The sequence below is a fragment of the Tursiops truncatus genome, chromosome 2 (genome assembly GCF_011762595.2).
Source record: "Tursiops truncatus isolate mTurTru1 chromosome 2, mTurTru1.mat.Y, whole genome shotgun sequence".
NCBI lineage: Eukaryota > Metazoa > Chordata > Mammalia > Artiodactyla > Delphinidae > Tursiops > Tursiops truncatus.
In genome coordinates this window covers 26827685-26843398 of record NC_047035.1, presented here as the reverse complement: position 1 = coordinate 26843398, position 15714 = coordinate 26827685, and the positions used below count along the sequence as shown (strand labels likewise).

Below are 15714 nucleotides of genomic sequence, written 5' to 3'. Positions count from 1 at the left end.
AAATAATATAGTAGCCACTGTCACCAGCACTTATTAAGTGTTTGCTCTGTGCCCAAGATTGTCTCCCGTGTTTACAGTGGGTCTGTAAGAGACTCGTGATCACTCTTATTTTGTGCAGGAGGAAAAGAGGCTTAGTGAAAGTGTGACTAGCCCAAGGCTACCTAGCTTAGAAAGTGAGGATTCTAGAATCTGAGCCCAGGACCATCCCTCCTTTCCCTCCTGTCCCTCTCCTCCCTCCCCTCCCCCTTAAACTATAACTTGAAAACTATAACTTTCCCTCTTTACTTCTTTCTGGCAAACTCCCTCCCCCCTGCCCCCCAGTTACTCATTCTTCAAAGCTACTGCGCTGTTGGTATGTGGAGAGTATCTGTGACATGCAGTAAAGAGACAGCTACTTTCTAAGTACAGAGATTTATATTAAATTCAGCCTAACACAGTTTGGCATAGTGCTCAAGCTGTTAAAGTTTATTTTTGGCATCACTTTTTAATCCTGACTTTACCCTTAACCCTTCCCTCATCTTGCCTCACGAAAGAGGTAAGGGTTAGACCAAGCCTCTTGCTGTTCCTCCTGTCTTACTGAACATATTTATATTATCAGTACATATAGATTTGGTTCCAGGACACCTCCTCTGACTCCCCGCCATGGATATCAAAATCGGTGGATGTCAAGTCCCACAGTCCACCCTCCGTATCCATGGTTCCTCATGGATTCCACCAACCACGGATCGTGTTGTACTGTATTTCCTGAAAAAAATCTGCGTATCAGTGGACCCGCATAGTTCAAACCTGTGTAGTTCAACGGTCAACTGTACTTTGTGCCCAGAAGATACATGAAGGAGGTGGTCCTTTTGGTTTGGTCTTCCCAGGTCTTAACCTTGTCATTGATCTAGTCTCTCTTGTTCTTGGGCACTTTGTTCCAGTCCAGACAGATTCTTTTCTGTAGCCGCTGTGTCCTTTCACTCCTGTTCTAGCTGGCATGAACCTAGCATCTGGGAAATCATGTATCATCTGGTTCAGTGCCAAGCTTTGGTGTCAGAAACCAAATTGGATTTGAATCCTTGCTTCATTTCTTACTGCTAGGATGATTTTAAATTAATCTCTCAGCTTCAGTTTCCTCGTGGGTAAACTTGTTGCACAGTAGTGGACAGTTCACAGGGTCTCGGGGATTCTGCAAAGTAATCCTTCTAAAGCTTTGGCATAGAGTAAACCCTCAGTAGATGTTGGCTGGTATTATAATTATGAGCTATCAATTAGTTAATGTATTCTTTCTCATTGGCTAGGTTGGCTTATTCACCACTGATCAAATCTGTGTGCTTACGTATTCTCATTTCTCCCTGTAACCTTTTCTTCTCTGTTTTTTGTCCCCACCCGCTCATACAAGTTCAGATTGAATATAAACATTTCATGTCATCGTTTACATCTTTTTGCCTAGATACCCTCTCCCTGAATTGAAAAATACAATTCGTAGACTCAGAGAATCACAGAATTGTAGAATTGGGAGGAATCACTTCTACTATGAGTTAAAATCTAGGATCATGAAACTAGTTAGTGGCAGAGTCAGGACTAGAGCGCAGACTAGAAGCAGTCTGGTCTAGTGTTCTTTCTACCACATTTTTTTCCTTACCCAAATTTCACGTATGCATATATGCACAATTAAAACACAATCCACAGCAAATTGGGGGTGGGGTGAGAGGTGCGGGGAGGCACTTTTATTTAGAAACTCATTCTCCCGTCATGTCTAGTCCTGGCAGGGATCTGACCTTACCTTTTGGGTGTAGAGTTGTTTTCTGGCCCTCAGGGTACTGGTGTTCGGAGTTCCCAGCCACAGAGTGGAGAAGGTCTCTGTTCCTGTTCAGCACAGGTCTTCATTGAGCAGATACACCTACGAACAACCCTCGTACTGGTGCTCTCCTCTTCCCCACCCCTGTCTTTTTTCTCTTTTGTTAATCTGAACTTCATGCATCTAGTTTTTCTTTTTTACCTTTAGCTTTTCATTAAAATTTGAAACATCCAGAAAAGTAGAAACAATAGTACAATGAACAACATACACCCACCACCTAGGTTCAATTGTTTTCAACATTTTGCTGTATTTGCTTGAATGATAATTTTTTAAATATTTTAAAATATGTATTTACATGTTTTATATATAACTTTTTGCTGAGTTATTTCAAAGCAAACATCATGAAATGTCACTTAAATTCTTCAGCATATATCTCTGAGAAATAGGGACATTTTCCTAGAAATCCACAACTCCACACCTAACAGTATTAGCAATTCCCTAATACCATCTATTACCCAGGCCATATTCATTTCCCTCAGTTGTCTCCAGAATATCTTTTATAGCTAACTGTTTTCAAACCAGGATCCAATCAAGAACCACTCTACTAAGTTTCTCTCTCTTAAGTCTCTTTTAAAAAATTTGGAATAGTCTCCACCCCAGCCCCCTTTTTAATTGTATTAACCTTTTGAAGAGTTTGGGCCAGTTATTCTCAGAGTTTCCCTTGTGCTGGCTTTTCTGATTCTTTTTTCCTAGTGTCACTGAACTTCCTCCTCTTTCACCTGATCTGCAGTAAGCCGGAAGTCAGATTGGAAGGCTTGCTTACATTCCAGCTGAATGCTTGGGGCAGTATCTTTTCCTGGGTGGCACTGTATGCCTCAGGTGGTAGCACATCACGTCCCCATTGTTGACGTGCTAAGTGTGATCACTGAGTTAGGGTGCTGACAGATATCTCTGTTGTCAAGGAACATTTTCTCCCTCGCACCTGGCACATAATGTGTGGGGCGATTCTTTGGCATCAAGAGAATGTCCAGTTCCCTGTCAATCAGTCTTTCACCTAATGGCTTTAGCATCTATTGATGATCAGGTTTCTGTCTTATACTAAAATAGAGTTCGCATCTTGCTATGTCCATTTCAGCTTGAAAGAGCTACATTTATTCATAAGGGTTCAGTTATAAGCTTGCATGCTCCATTACCTGCCATGACCTTAAACCCGTGAGGGGAAGACTCAGGTCTGTGACGAATTAGTTGTCAGACCCAGGTTGAGGCTGGAGGAAGAAATTGGCAGAGATGGAACTGTGCCTGGTGGACAGATTTGAGGAATAAATGCAGCCCCTGCAGTGTGCGCACCTATTAATAAATGTTAGTCTTCTCTCTCCTCAAGCACATAAGAGCAGCTTTCCTGGGTCTTCCGTCAGGTTGCTGGAGGAAGGAAAGGAAGTTTGTTTTTAGCCAGAAATCAAGGGTTGGACATGGGAGGTGGGAGGTGGGAGGTGTGCAGTGGCTCTTGCTTAACTGAATGCCTTTTCTTTGGGGAATTCATGCGTGTGTTTGGACTGGCTTTTTGAAACAGGCTGCCGTTTGGATTTTGGACTGATTCACATTGTGGGGTTTCTCCAGGACTTCTGAGAGTGTGTGAGAAGTTTCTAAACTCAAAAGGCTCCTTTTTTGGCACTGCAGTATCTTTTCTATTTCGGCATCTTAAGAATCTGGGGGAACCATATAAAGATCAGAAACAAGTCTAGCCCTAAAGGCTCCCTGTGACTTGGTAATTCCAGTTAGTTGAATCCTGGCCCATTCGGATGAGACCATATAAAGTGGCCGTTTCCTGAATTTCCTGCTCTCTGCCTCTCATCGGCTCCTTTTTGTAGAAAGCTGGTATTTCAGGACCGCAACCACCAGTCACGTGCTTCCACCCCTTTACTCGCAGTCATTTCTGCCCCTGTTTATTTTTGGAGAGAGCACATTTTTGCTTCTCTCCAGGAGCTATGCGGGGTCCTGCCCCCTCCGTCCATCAGGCGGCAGCCCCGGCAGGCTGTGCTGCTTTCCCACACTCGGAGACGTGACTCCAGCTTTTAAGAGAGAACACGAGGGATGCACTACTTAAGGGCTACCGTCACCCACTCCTATTTCTGTCCCTCCTGGGGTTGCACGTTTTAAGACTCTTTCTTTTTTAAAAACAAGTTTGGGTAATGTTACCTGGCGGTAAATCTACCAAAATTGGAAATCGTTTTCCCAGCAGATGTCTTGGGGCCATGCCTTATTTAAAGGATAAGCCAGGACTTTTGAATTCTAGGTCTAGGTCCTCTCTTCTTTCTGGCTTTTAAGATCATTCGAGCTCTACTCTCTCTCACCCATTTGGGTTTGTTTGTTTGTTTGTTTGTTTTTCCCTCCTTCCTAACACAGGGATAGGAAACAGATTTCTTCCAGAGTCATACCTCATACAGATGGGTAATGTCTTCCCAGGTGCTTGGTCAAGGAGGATTGTGGAGTTGGTGGGCTCGGTGAAAAAAAAAGCCACAGCTGTCTTAGACTAAGTTTCTAGTTTCAAGGATGGAGCAAGAGTAAATTCCTTTTTCTTTAAATGCCCAGGTCATTACACAGAGAACCCAGACGCACAAGATTTGAGAAATAATAACTCACACATTCATGTCTCCTCTTGTCCTACCCACACCTGGTGGGCAGGAGAGGGAAGGACCCCTGGCCCAAATGGTGGGGTCCGTAATGAAGGGTGACAACTTCTCAGCACTTTCTGTGAGGACTGGGCTCTGACAGTGAGCTGGGGAGGGCATTCATGCTCCCAGAGCTGCCCAGCATCTGATCTGTCACCACAGGCAGGGAGAGCACAGCAATTCTGGCAGCTGATTCTAAAAGGAGCAACAGCAGGGTCTTGGTCTAGAGTGTGTCCTGTGTTTCACGTCGTCGTGGGGGGAGGGCCGCGGCGCTCTTTCTGAAACTGTGCTAACAGGTGTCTCGATGACGTCGTCATAGCTCTTAGGGAGAGCAGCCAGATATTCAGGGGCTGGACTGTCCATGCAAAAGAACCCACCAGACCTTTGAAATTGTATTGTGAAAAACCAGTCACCCGCTTACGTTGCAAAGATCATTTGCACCTAATTTTAAACTACTCCATTGTGATCAAGTTGCATCAGCTTTCGCTTCCAGCCTGCGTTGTACAGTGATAGGTGCTGAGGACCTTGGACCCTGACCAGTACAGTGATCAGTGAACAGCATTTGCTACAGCCTGAGTGTTATGTGCTATCCTGGTGTCACTGCACCTTGCATCTGGTTGCTTCTGGACTGCTTTTCCTTTACATTTCTGCTTATCTTTCCAATCCAGGGCCAGCCCCACTTATTCCATAAAGCTTCCGTCAACCTCCTCGTCCTCAGCACTTCCCACGCTGGTACGATTCTGTGTAGCCTTCAGTCAGGCCTTGCAAACGTATGCACGCTTGTCAGAGCGCTGTCTGAATGATGCCCCAGGAGAGTGTGGCCCAATAAAAACCACCAAAGGTGACGAGAAAACTGCAGAGTTTAGTGGAACTGCCCCAGGGCTGAGGGATTCCTCCTCAGCTTCACCTTTGGACCCTGATGCAGCCTCTCGCTGGAAGGACTGTCAGTTCCTCCATCCCTGATACCTACCTCCCCACTCCAGTGTGGCTTTGGCGTTTTCAGATTAAGCCCAATGTCCATCACATAGATTTCATACAGACCTGATACACCCTGAATTCTGCCTCTTTCCAGCCTCATTGGACCCGGGGTATCATTTGAGGACAGGGATGACGTCTTCTGCTTTTTCTAACTCACCTGATGCATGTAGGACAGTGCTCAGCTCCCCACATAGGAACAAAGTTGAATTCTGGGGAGAAGCCTTTGTCACTTGGTAATAATGGTTAATTACATCTGTCTCATGGAGACAGGGTATTTGTGTTTTTTGTTTTGGTTTTTTTTTTGCGGTACGTGGGCCTCTCACCGCTGTGGCCTCTCCCGTTGCGGAGCACAGGCTCCAGACGTGCAGGCTCAGCAGCCACGGCTCACGGTCCCAGCCGCTCCACGGCATGTGGGATCTTCCCAGACCAGGGCACGAACCCGTGGCCCCTGCATCGGCAGGCAGACTCTCAACCACTGCGCCACCAGGGAAGCCCGGAGACAGGGTATTTGTGTGTGCCCGTAACAAGACTCATAGTGGGGAGTATTTATTAAAAAAAAAACAACGAAGAATTTCTTATCCTAGGACTCAGAGTATTAAATCATGACCATAAGGATTCCCCATCAGGAGAGACATCTCCCGCCAAACACCCAAGCCCTACCTTGCAGAGAGCTGAGTTCTGCCCGCCCCCCATCTCCCGGCCACCTCAGTGCTCTCTCAGAGGTTGGCCAGGACTCCCAGTGGGGAGCAGGGAAGGCCACTATAACCCTGCCCCATTTGGTGCGGAGAAGTACTTTGTAACTCTTCCTCTCCCAGGTGATCTCAAGGAAAAGCAGCCTATACGGTTTTTACAACATTATGTCAACTCCGGAAGTCTTCAGTTATTAGTGCAAAAGCCCCTTTGATTTGGGGACTACTTGTTAAATTCTTCGGCTGCGGAGGAGTGACTCTTGTGTGGTGGTCTTTCTGTTTCGAAGCTGCTGTCCTAATTTAGCAGCTGGCACTGTTTCGGAGTGGAAAGAAGATGAGAAAAGAAGTGTCTTTGTGTTACGTCTAGGCCGAAGGGATTCTCACTCATCCTTCCAATAGCTGTGACTTTCTGGGGTTTGTGGTTAAAGAAGAGAAAGCAGATCATTTGGGGGTTTGGAATCTTAGGGAACTTTATTAACCATATGATGCATCAGTAGTCAAAATGACAGCTCAGGCCAGGCTCAGAGGAGTCTTTATTCCCCCTCTTTTCCAAATGGTACAGTATATGTTATTACACGTGGCCTAACCTTTCAAATATTGACATTAGTGATGCTGCTGCTGCTGCTAACAGTAAAGATATAGTACTTGTTATGTGCCAGGCACTGCTCTAAGCATTTACCATATAGTCACTAATTTAATCCCTCAACAGCTCAGTGGTTACTCAAAGGAGTGAGTTTTGACCTAAATTTATGTCACTTATGCTCCTTTTCCACGATGCCTAATCTTTCACAATCCCTCCCCAGTTCAATCCCTGCTCCTCTTGTCCACCACCACCTTTTTTTTTTTTTTTGCTGCGTTGGGTCTTTGTTGCTGTGTGCGGGCTTTCTCTGGTTGCGGCAAGCAGGAGCTACTCTTCGATATGGTTCGCGGGCTTCTCATTGCAGTGGTTTCTCTTGTTGCGCAGCACGGGCTCTAGGCGCACGGGCTTCAGTAGTTGTGGCTCGTGGGCTCTAGAGCGCAGGCTCAGTAGTTGTGGTGCACGGGCTTAGTTGCTCTACATCACGTGGGATCTTCCTGGACCAAGAATTGAACCCAAGTCCCCTGCATTGGCAGGCGGATTCTTAACCACCGCGCCACCAGGGAAGTCCCCTCCTGTCCCCCTTGTCACCTACACCCCATGGCAGAAAGCAGAGGTGGGGTCAGGACACACAGGTTGAGGAACCTTGCCAAGGCCACCAGACCCCTTCCCTTCTTCTTGTAGACTATCAGTGGAAAAGTGCCAAATAGGCCTGGGCCTCCTGACACCATGGCAACACGGATTTCACGTGGGTTTATTCTGTCCAACACCCAGAGCAAAGAGCAGACAACAGGGGATCCCAGCTCTGAGAAGCTAGTTCCAGGGCCACACACTCAGATGCCACAGGGGCTAGGCAGGGCACCTGGGTGAGTGAAGTGGGACTGGGGGTTAGACACAGGCATACCTGCAGTGTGCACACTGACGTGGTAAGAAAAGATCTCACTTCCACCCAAGAAATATGCTTGTTCCCATTTTTGTCAAAACATCTGACATAGCTTTCATTTTCCCACTTCCAGTAGGTCTAGGAAGCAAGAGAGAATTCTGTACTGGAAGAGAAACAACAGCACAACCGCCATCGTAATAGATGTCAACTGGCACCTGACTTCAGCAGGAAGGAGAGAGACAGAGCGGGTGGGGGCCGTGGCGAGCTAGAATGCACGTGTCCAGTCACCAGAGGGCGGCTGCTTCTCAGCCCCAGCATTGCTAGAGTTTCCAGTTTTCCGAGAGAAGCCGGAGAGTCCTGTTTTGTGTGGAAATCTTACAATTTTTAGAATGGTAGTTTAAATTTAAAAACAGACAAAAACCACTGTATGGCCAAACCAAATATGCAGTTCCTAGTTGTGACCTCCAAATTCAGGAATGCACATTGTCACAAGATGGTCCTACCCTTGGGTAAAGGAAAGTGGGATGTTATCTGCAAAAGCATAGGGAAGAAAGCTGTGGGCCAGATTCGTTTAAAACCTCCTGTAGGGGCCCGATATGGTTCAGTTCCAATCTCTTTAGCATTTGCAATGCCTTCCACATGGTAAGAGCTGAACAAGACAACGTTCTTGGTCTCTGCTTATACACAACTTTGGCTTGTGGTAGTTTGGGCTTATTCTGATTCCAGCTGGTCCTTATAGTTCCAACACTCAGTGCTGTCTGAGCAGCCTAACCTCTGAGCTTCAGTTCCAGATTCCTGGGACAGAGAACTTGATTGGTTGTGACTGGCTCTGACTGGTGCAGCCCTGGTTCAGTCACCTGTGTCTAAGGGAAGAGGGGTCCTGGGATGGAAGGCTTCTCCGTCCAGCCTGGGGACCGGTGATTGTGTGTGGCAGGGATACTAAAAAAGGATGCATGGACTGGGAATTAATGGTGGGGATCTCTTCGTTCATCTTCTTTGGGTTCCCCCCGAGAGAGACAAGCAATAGTGCGTTTTCTACTTCTACATTTTTGTTGTTTCTGAGAGTACAGAACCTCATTACTCAAGTTTGTTTTCTCTAAAGTACTACTTAGGTTTCCCAGGAGCTAAGTTGGATGCAGGCTTTCCAGGACTTGCCTTCTCCTCCATCAGGCCTTTCCAATAGTTTCTGCTTCATCCCGCAGAAAGACTCCGTCTCTAGATGGAACATGTCCTTGGCAGGCTGGGGTGCTACCAGAGAAGCAGGAAAGGAAACACATCTTGGTGTAAAATAGAAATATCAAAAGTTAAAAGGTATTTCACCATATTGAGGGAATGTTTTCTTAGAAAGCTGCAAGCTAGGTTTTAAGCAACAGATTGAAAGGGCATTACAGTGATTTTAGCGCAGGAGTCTGCAGAATACTTCCCGCCAAATTTGGCCCACTGCTTGTCTCTGTAAAGTTTTATTGGAACACATTACACCCAGGTGTTTACTTCTTGTCTGTGGTTTGATCGCCCTGCAGCTTCAGAGTTGAGTAGCTGCAACAGAGACTGTGCGGCCCACAAAATCAAAAATAGTTACAAGAATTCCTGCACTTGGGTTTGTGGATGTATCTATTGCAGGTGAATGCTTCCTGCCCAAATAACTTGAGTAGCTTTTTAACCCACCACTTGAGTTTGTGTCTTTGAAGCAAGCCTCTCTCTTATATTTTTATTTTATTACTTTTCTTTTTATAAAAGTGATATAAATTGACGGTAAAAAGGAATTGGAAAATGCACAACAGCATAAAGAAGGAAAAAGGAATCGCCATAATTCTTTCACTGGATCCTCTCATTCATGCACTGATAGCTGATTAACGCTACATGTTCTGTGTTAGTGAAGCATATAGCTACTATTTTGAACATGTTTTAAAAAGTTAGCACATGTTGAACTTTCTCATATCATTAATTCCTTTTTAATACAGTTTTTTATTATTGCATAGTATTTTCACATGTGTATTCCGTGATTTACTTAAATTCCTTATTGACATCCAGTTATTCATTATATTCAAAAATGACATTGTGTTTCTCTCTGATTATTTCCTTGGGATAAATTCCTGGGGTTAGAATTGCTGGCTCAAAAAGTGTGAGCATTTCTAAGGTTTTCAGTAGACGTTGCCAGATTGTCCTCCAGAAGGGTACGAAAGCACCCAGGTTTCATAGTATTGTATTTGCATTTGAAGGTTTCAGAAGGTTGGTTTAGGTTACCTTAACCTCAGCCCTGTGTGCTTGAACGCTGGTCTTGGGTGACTGTTTTGTTGACGTCTCTTCCCTTGCAGGCTCCCCCTCCCAAGCCACCACGCAGGCAAGGAGGCTGGGCAGATGACTCCATGAAGGCTTCCAAGTGAGTGCTGGCAGGTCACGGGGTGGGGGGTGGGGGGCGGGGGCGGGGGGCGGGCAGGGGACACTGTGCTCCTGTGTTGTTCTTTTATTTTTTATAACCGCTTTACTGAGATGTAATTCATATACCTTACAATTCACCCCTTTGAAAGGTACAATTCAGCTGTTCTTAGTATATTTTCAGAGCTGTAGTGTCATCACCACAATCACTTTTAGAACATTTTTATTACCCCCTAAAGAAACGCCATACCCATTAGTAGTCACTGCCTGTGTCCCCCTGCAACCTCCCCAGCCCCAGGCAACCACCAACCTGTTTTCTGTCTCTCTGATTTGCCTATTCTGGACATTTCATGTAAATGGAATCATATGTTACGTGGTCCTTTATGACTGGCTTCTTTCACTTGGCATGTTTTCAAAGTTCCTCCGTATTCTAACATTCTGTGTTTTTCTTAAAGTTACTTTCTTTTTTTTTTTTTTTTTTTTTTCCGGTACGCGGGCTTCTCACTGTTGTGGGCTCTCCCGTTGCGGAGCACAGGCTCAGCGGCCATGGCTCACGGGCCCAGCTGCTCCGCGGCATGTGGGATCTTCCCGGACCGGGGCACGAACCTGTGTCCCCTGCATGAGCAGGCGGACTCTCAACCACTGTGCCACCAGGGAAGCTCTTAAAGTTACTTTCTAAACAGAATGGACTTGCCTGTTAGTTACTGCTGGATTACAAATCATTTTGGTCTTTAATCCCTTGTAGTAAGTCTCAGACGAAAGGTAAACCAATATACATGTATGTATGTATATACGTTTACTACACCAGTGTGATGGCCAACGATAAACTCAGGGAAGGAATTTCTTTTTCTCAAAGAAGAGTCATTACTTTTGTTCAGAATTTCCTTCAGCAGTTGTTACCTTCAAAATAGCACTATCGAAAATATTTTTTTCCAGTTTTCCCCCCTTCCTCCTCCCTTCCACTCCCCAGCTCTAAACACACACACACACACACACACACACACACACACACACGTGCATACACCCTTTTTTTCTCCCCTGAATCATCTGAAAATAAGCTGCAGTCATCATGATATTTCACCTCTTAATATTCCAACATGCATCTCTGAAGATTAAGGACATTCTCTAAATAATCACATATAATGATCACATCTAAGAAATTTCATAAAGATTTAATAATATTTAAAATATAGTATATATTTAAATTTCCCCAGTTTTCCCCAAAATCTCTTCTGTAGTTCCAGGATCCAATGAGAATTCACACATTATGTTGGTAGTTCTGTCTCTTTTTAGGCTCTTTTAGTCTCTAAAATAATTCCAGCTCCCCTTCGCCCTACTACACCTCCACCCAGTATATTGACTTTTTTGAAGAATCCAGGTCAGTTGTCTTGTAGAGCGTCTCACATTCTAGATTTCTCTGATTGATTCCTCATGATCAGATTCAAGTTAAATGTTTTTGGCAAGAACAGGTGATATTGTGTACTTTTTATTGTATCAGAATGGTATAGAAAGATATACTCAGAGATATCTCACTCCCATCCTTATTCTTTCTACCTCATTCCCATCCATCTCCCATGGGTAACTTCTTTATTAGTTTCTGTTTTATCCTTCCTGTACTTCTTTTTGCAAAAAATAAGCATGTATATATAAATTTAAAATGGATCCCTATTTGTTTCTATATGTTAAGATTCAGCAAACTGTGGCCCACAGGCCAGCCACCTGCTTTTATACAATTTTTAAAGGTTACTTTCCATTTATAGTTATTACAGAATATTGGCTATATTCCCCTTCTTGTTGTACAATACATCCTTGAGCCTGTCTTACACCCAGCAGTTTTACCTCGCACTCCCCCACCCTATATTGCCCCTCCCCACCCTCATTCCCCACTGGTAACCACTAGTTTGTTCTCTGTGAGTCTGCTTCTTTTTTGTTATATTTACTAGTTTCTTGTATTTTTTAGATTCCACATAGAAGTGATATCATACAGTATTTGTCTTTCTCTGTCTGACTTATTTCACTTAGCCTAATGCCCTCCAAGTCTATCTATGTTGCTACAAACAGCAAAGTTTTGTTCATTTTTTTAATGGCTGAGTACTATTCCCTTGTATCTCTATACACCACTTCTTATGGTAGTTCTATTTGTAGTTTTTTAAGGAATATACACCACTTCTTAATCCATTCACCTGTTGATGGACATTTAGGTTGCTTCCATATCTTAGCAATTGTAAATAATGCTGCTAAAAAAATTGGGGTACTTGTATCTTTTCAAATTAGTGTTTTTGTTTTGTTTTGTTTGTTTTGGATATATACCCAGGAGTGTCATTGCTGGGTCATATGGTAGTTCTATTTTTAGTTTTTTGAGAAACCTCCATACTGTTTTCCACAGTGGCTGCATCAATTTATATTCCCACCAACACTGTATAAGGGGTCCCTTTCTCCACATCCTTGCTAACAGTTGTTATTTGTATTCTTTTTGATGATAGCCATTCTGACAGGTGTAAGGTGATATCTCCTTGTGGTTTTGATTTGCATTTCCCTGATGGTTAGCGATGCTGAGCATCTTTTCATGTGCCTGGTGGCTCTCTGCATTTCCTCTTTGGAAAAATGTCTATTCAGTTCTTCCGCCCATTTTTTAATCAAGTTGTTTGGTTTTTTTTGATGTTGAGTTGTGTGAGCTGTTTATATATGTTGGATATTAACCCCTTATTGGTCATATCATTTGCAAATATTTTCTCCCATTCAGAAGGTTGTCTTTTCATTTTGTCAATGGTTTCCTTTGCTGTGAAAAAGCTTTTAAATTTAATTAGGTCCCATTTATTTATTTTTGCTTTTATTTCCTTTACTTTAGGAGAGGATCAAAAAAAAATATTGCTGCAATTTATGTCAAAGAGTGTTCTGCCTATGTTTTCCTCAAGTTGTTTTATAGTATCTGGTCTCACATTTAGGTCTTTAATCCATTTTGAGTTTATTTTTGTGTATGGTATTAGAGAATGTTGTAATTTCATTCTTTTACATGTAGCTGTCCAGCTCTCCCAGCACCACTTGTTGAAGAGATTGTCTTTTCTCCATTGTATACTCTTGCCTCCTTTGTCATTGATCAGGTGACTGTAAGTGCACAACCACCTGTTTTTATATATCATGTTTTATTGGAACACGACCACACGCTAAGTCTACATTTTATTTATTTATTTTTGTTGTTGTTTTTGAAGTAGAGTTGATTTACAATGTTGTGTTAATTACTTCTGTACAGCAAAGTGCCTCAGTTATACATACATGCATTCTTTTTCAAATTCTTTTCCATTATGGTTTTATCACAGGATATTGAATACAGTTCCCTGTGCTATGCAGTAGGACCTTGTTGTTTATCCATCCTATATATACCAGCTGGCATCTGCTAATCCCACACTCACAGTCCTCCCCTCCCCAACCCCCTCCCCATTGGCAACCACCAGTCTGTTCTCTATGGCTCTGATTCTGTTTCTGTTTCCTAGATAGCTTCATTTGTGTCGTATTTTAGATTCCACATATAAGTGATATCATATGGTGTTTGTCCTTCTCCTTCTGGCTTTGCTTAGTATGATAATCTCTAGTTACATCCATGTTGCTGCAAATGGCATTTATCCATTATCTTTACCCATTCATCTGTTGATGGACATTTAGATTGTTTCCATGTCATGGCTATTGTGCATAGTGCTGCTAGGAACATAGGGGTGCCTGTATCTTTTTGATTTAGAGTTTTGTCTGGATATATACCCAGGAGTGGGATTGCTGGATCATATGGTAGTTCTATTTTTAGTTTTCTGAGGAACCTCCACACTGTTTTACACAGTAGCTGCACCAACTTACATTCGCACCAGCAGTGTAGGAGGGTTCCCTTTTCTCCACACCCTCTCCAGCATTTGTGATTTGTAGACTTTTTAATGATGGTCATTCTGACCAGTGTGAGGTGATACCTCATGGTAGTTCTGATTTGCACTTCTCTAATAATTAGCAATGTTGAGCATCTTTCATGTACCTATTGGCCATCTGTATTTCTTCTTTGGAGAAATGTCTCTTTAGGTCTTCTGCCCATTTTTCGATGGGTTGTTTGTTTTTTTTGTTGTCAAGTTGTATGAGCTGTTTGTATGTTTTGGAAATTAAGCCCTGTTGGTTGCGTCGTTTGCAAATATTTTCTCCCATTCTATAGGTTGTCTTTTCGTTTTGTTTATGGTTTCCTCTGCTGTGCAAAAGCTTGTAAGTTTGATTAGGTCCCATTTGTTTATTTTCGTTTTTAATTCTATTGCCTTGGGAGAAAGACCTAAGGAAACATTGATACATAAATGTACATTTTAAAATTTAGATCTCTGATCCATGTGGAATTAATTCCAGTGTACAGTATGAGGTGCAGATCTAGTTTTATCTTTTTTCTAAATGACTGTTGTCCCAGCACCATTCATTTGAAAATGCATCTTTCTCCAGTGAATTTAGAAGCCACCTTTTCCATAGTCTGTATCTTTGTATGTACTTGGGTCTGCTTTTGGACTCGTTATTCTGTTCTGGTGGTCTTTCTATTTATATGCCATATATGCCATATGCTGTTTAAGCGCCACACTGTTCCTTTGGTGAACATAACACCGCTTTTTCGTGTTAACTAAGAAGAAGGTGACTTTGAAGTATGCTAGTGAGAGGCTAATTGAGGAGCCCTACTTTTCTAAGTTATTAGGGGATTCTAGTGTTTATATTATCTGGAATTTATTTTGAAATATGGAAATGAGTCAAATCCTATATCTGCTTCTTAGAGAAAAAGAAAGAGAATCTCAAGTGTTAATTCCTCGATGAATATATTAAAGATTTTTCCAGATCAGATCCATTTTCCCTGGGAGGGAGTGCTCTTCCATTTCCGGTGTTACTTTTCAAGGGATCCCCTTGCTTGGCTCCTCGGTCTGCCGCCTGGTCCTGACCCCTCAGTGTCTGTCGGCATGCCCAGGGCTCGTCCTCCAGCCACCTCTCCTCTGTCGACGCTCGCTCTCGGCATGCTCTCCATCCCTTCTCGGGCGTTTTCCTATCACCTGTATACTGATAACCCCAGAGTTTGTATCTCCAGCCCAGTCCCTCCCCTGAGCATCTAGCTGTCCACATGACCTTTCCACCTGAATGTGCAACTCAATCCTAACACGTCCAAATCGGTCCTCTTCATTTCCACCCCTTCCACCCCGTCTCCCAATCTGCACCTCCCCAAGGCCCCTCAGGTCTCCATAAATGGGCTCCACCTTCCCTGTCACTCAGACGCTGAACTTTGGGGTCGTCCTGGACTCCTCCATGTCCACTCAGGTTCAGTCTGTCAGCAAACCTGTTCAGTCACAGTTGAAACACACCTGTCGTCTGCGCGGCCAGTGCTCCAGCCAGCGTCGTTCCTGGTGCTGACTCAGGCCAGGCTCTCCTGACTGGCCTCCCCCTTCACCCTCGCCTCCCTTAGTCTTATCTGCAAGAGCCAGAGTGACCTCTTTAGAACATAGGTGAGGTCATTTCACGTTTGTCTGCTCAGAACCCTCCAGGGGCATCCCCCACCCCCACCCCAAAGTAAACCCCCCAGTCTTTACCATGGCTTCCCAGGCTCCACCTGACCTCACTTTATACAGAATAGCACCCCTCATCAGTCCGTGTTCCCCATCTCCTGCTGTAGGTTTCACCACCTTACATATATCCATACACACACACGTGCACATACACGTATTGTCTTTTTCTCTCTACTCTCCTGTAAGCTCCGTGAGAGGAGACACACC

General features: G+C 43.8%; 1 protein-coding gene across 5 annotated transcripts in view; it reads left to right on the top strand.

Annotated features, from left to right (window-relative positions):
• IFT43 (intraflagellar transport 43) overlaps positions 1 to 15714 on the top strand; it is an 88097-nt gene that overhangs the window by 22741 nt on the left and 49642 nt on the right. For all 5 annotated transcript variants that reach the window (XM_019920665.3, XM_019920654.3, XM_073800216.1 and 2 more), the window contains one exon: positions 9892 to 9956. In XM_019920665.3, coding sequence (XP_019776224.1) covers positions 9892 to 9956 — 65 coding nt within the window. The remainder of the gene's footprint in view (positions 1 to 9891; positions 9957 to 15714) is intronic.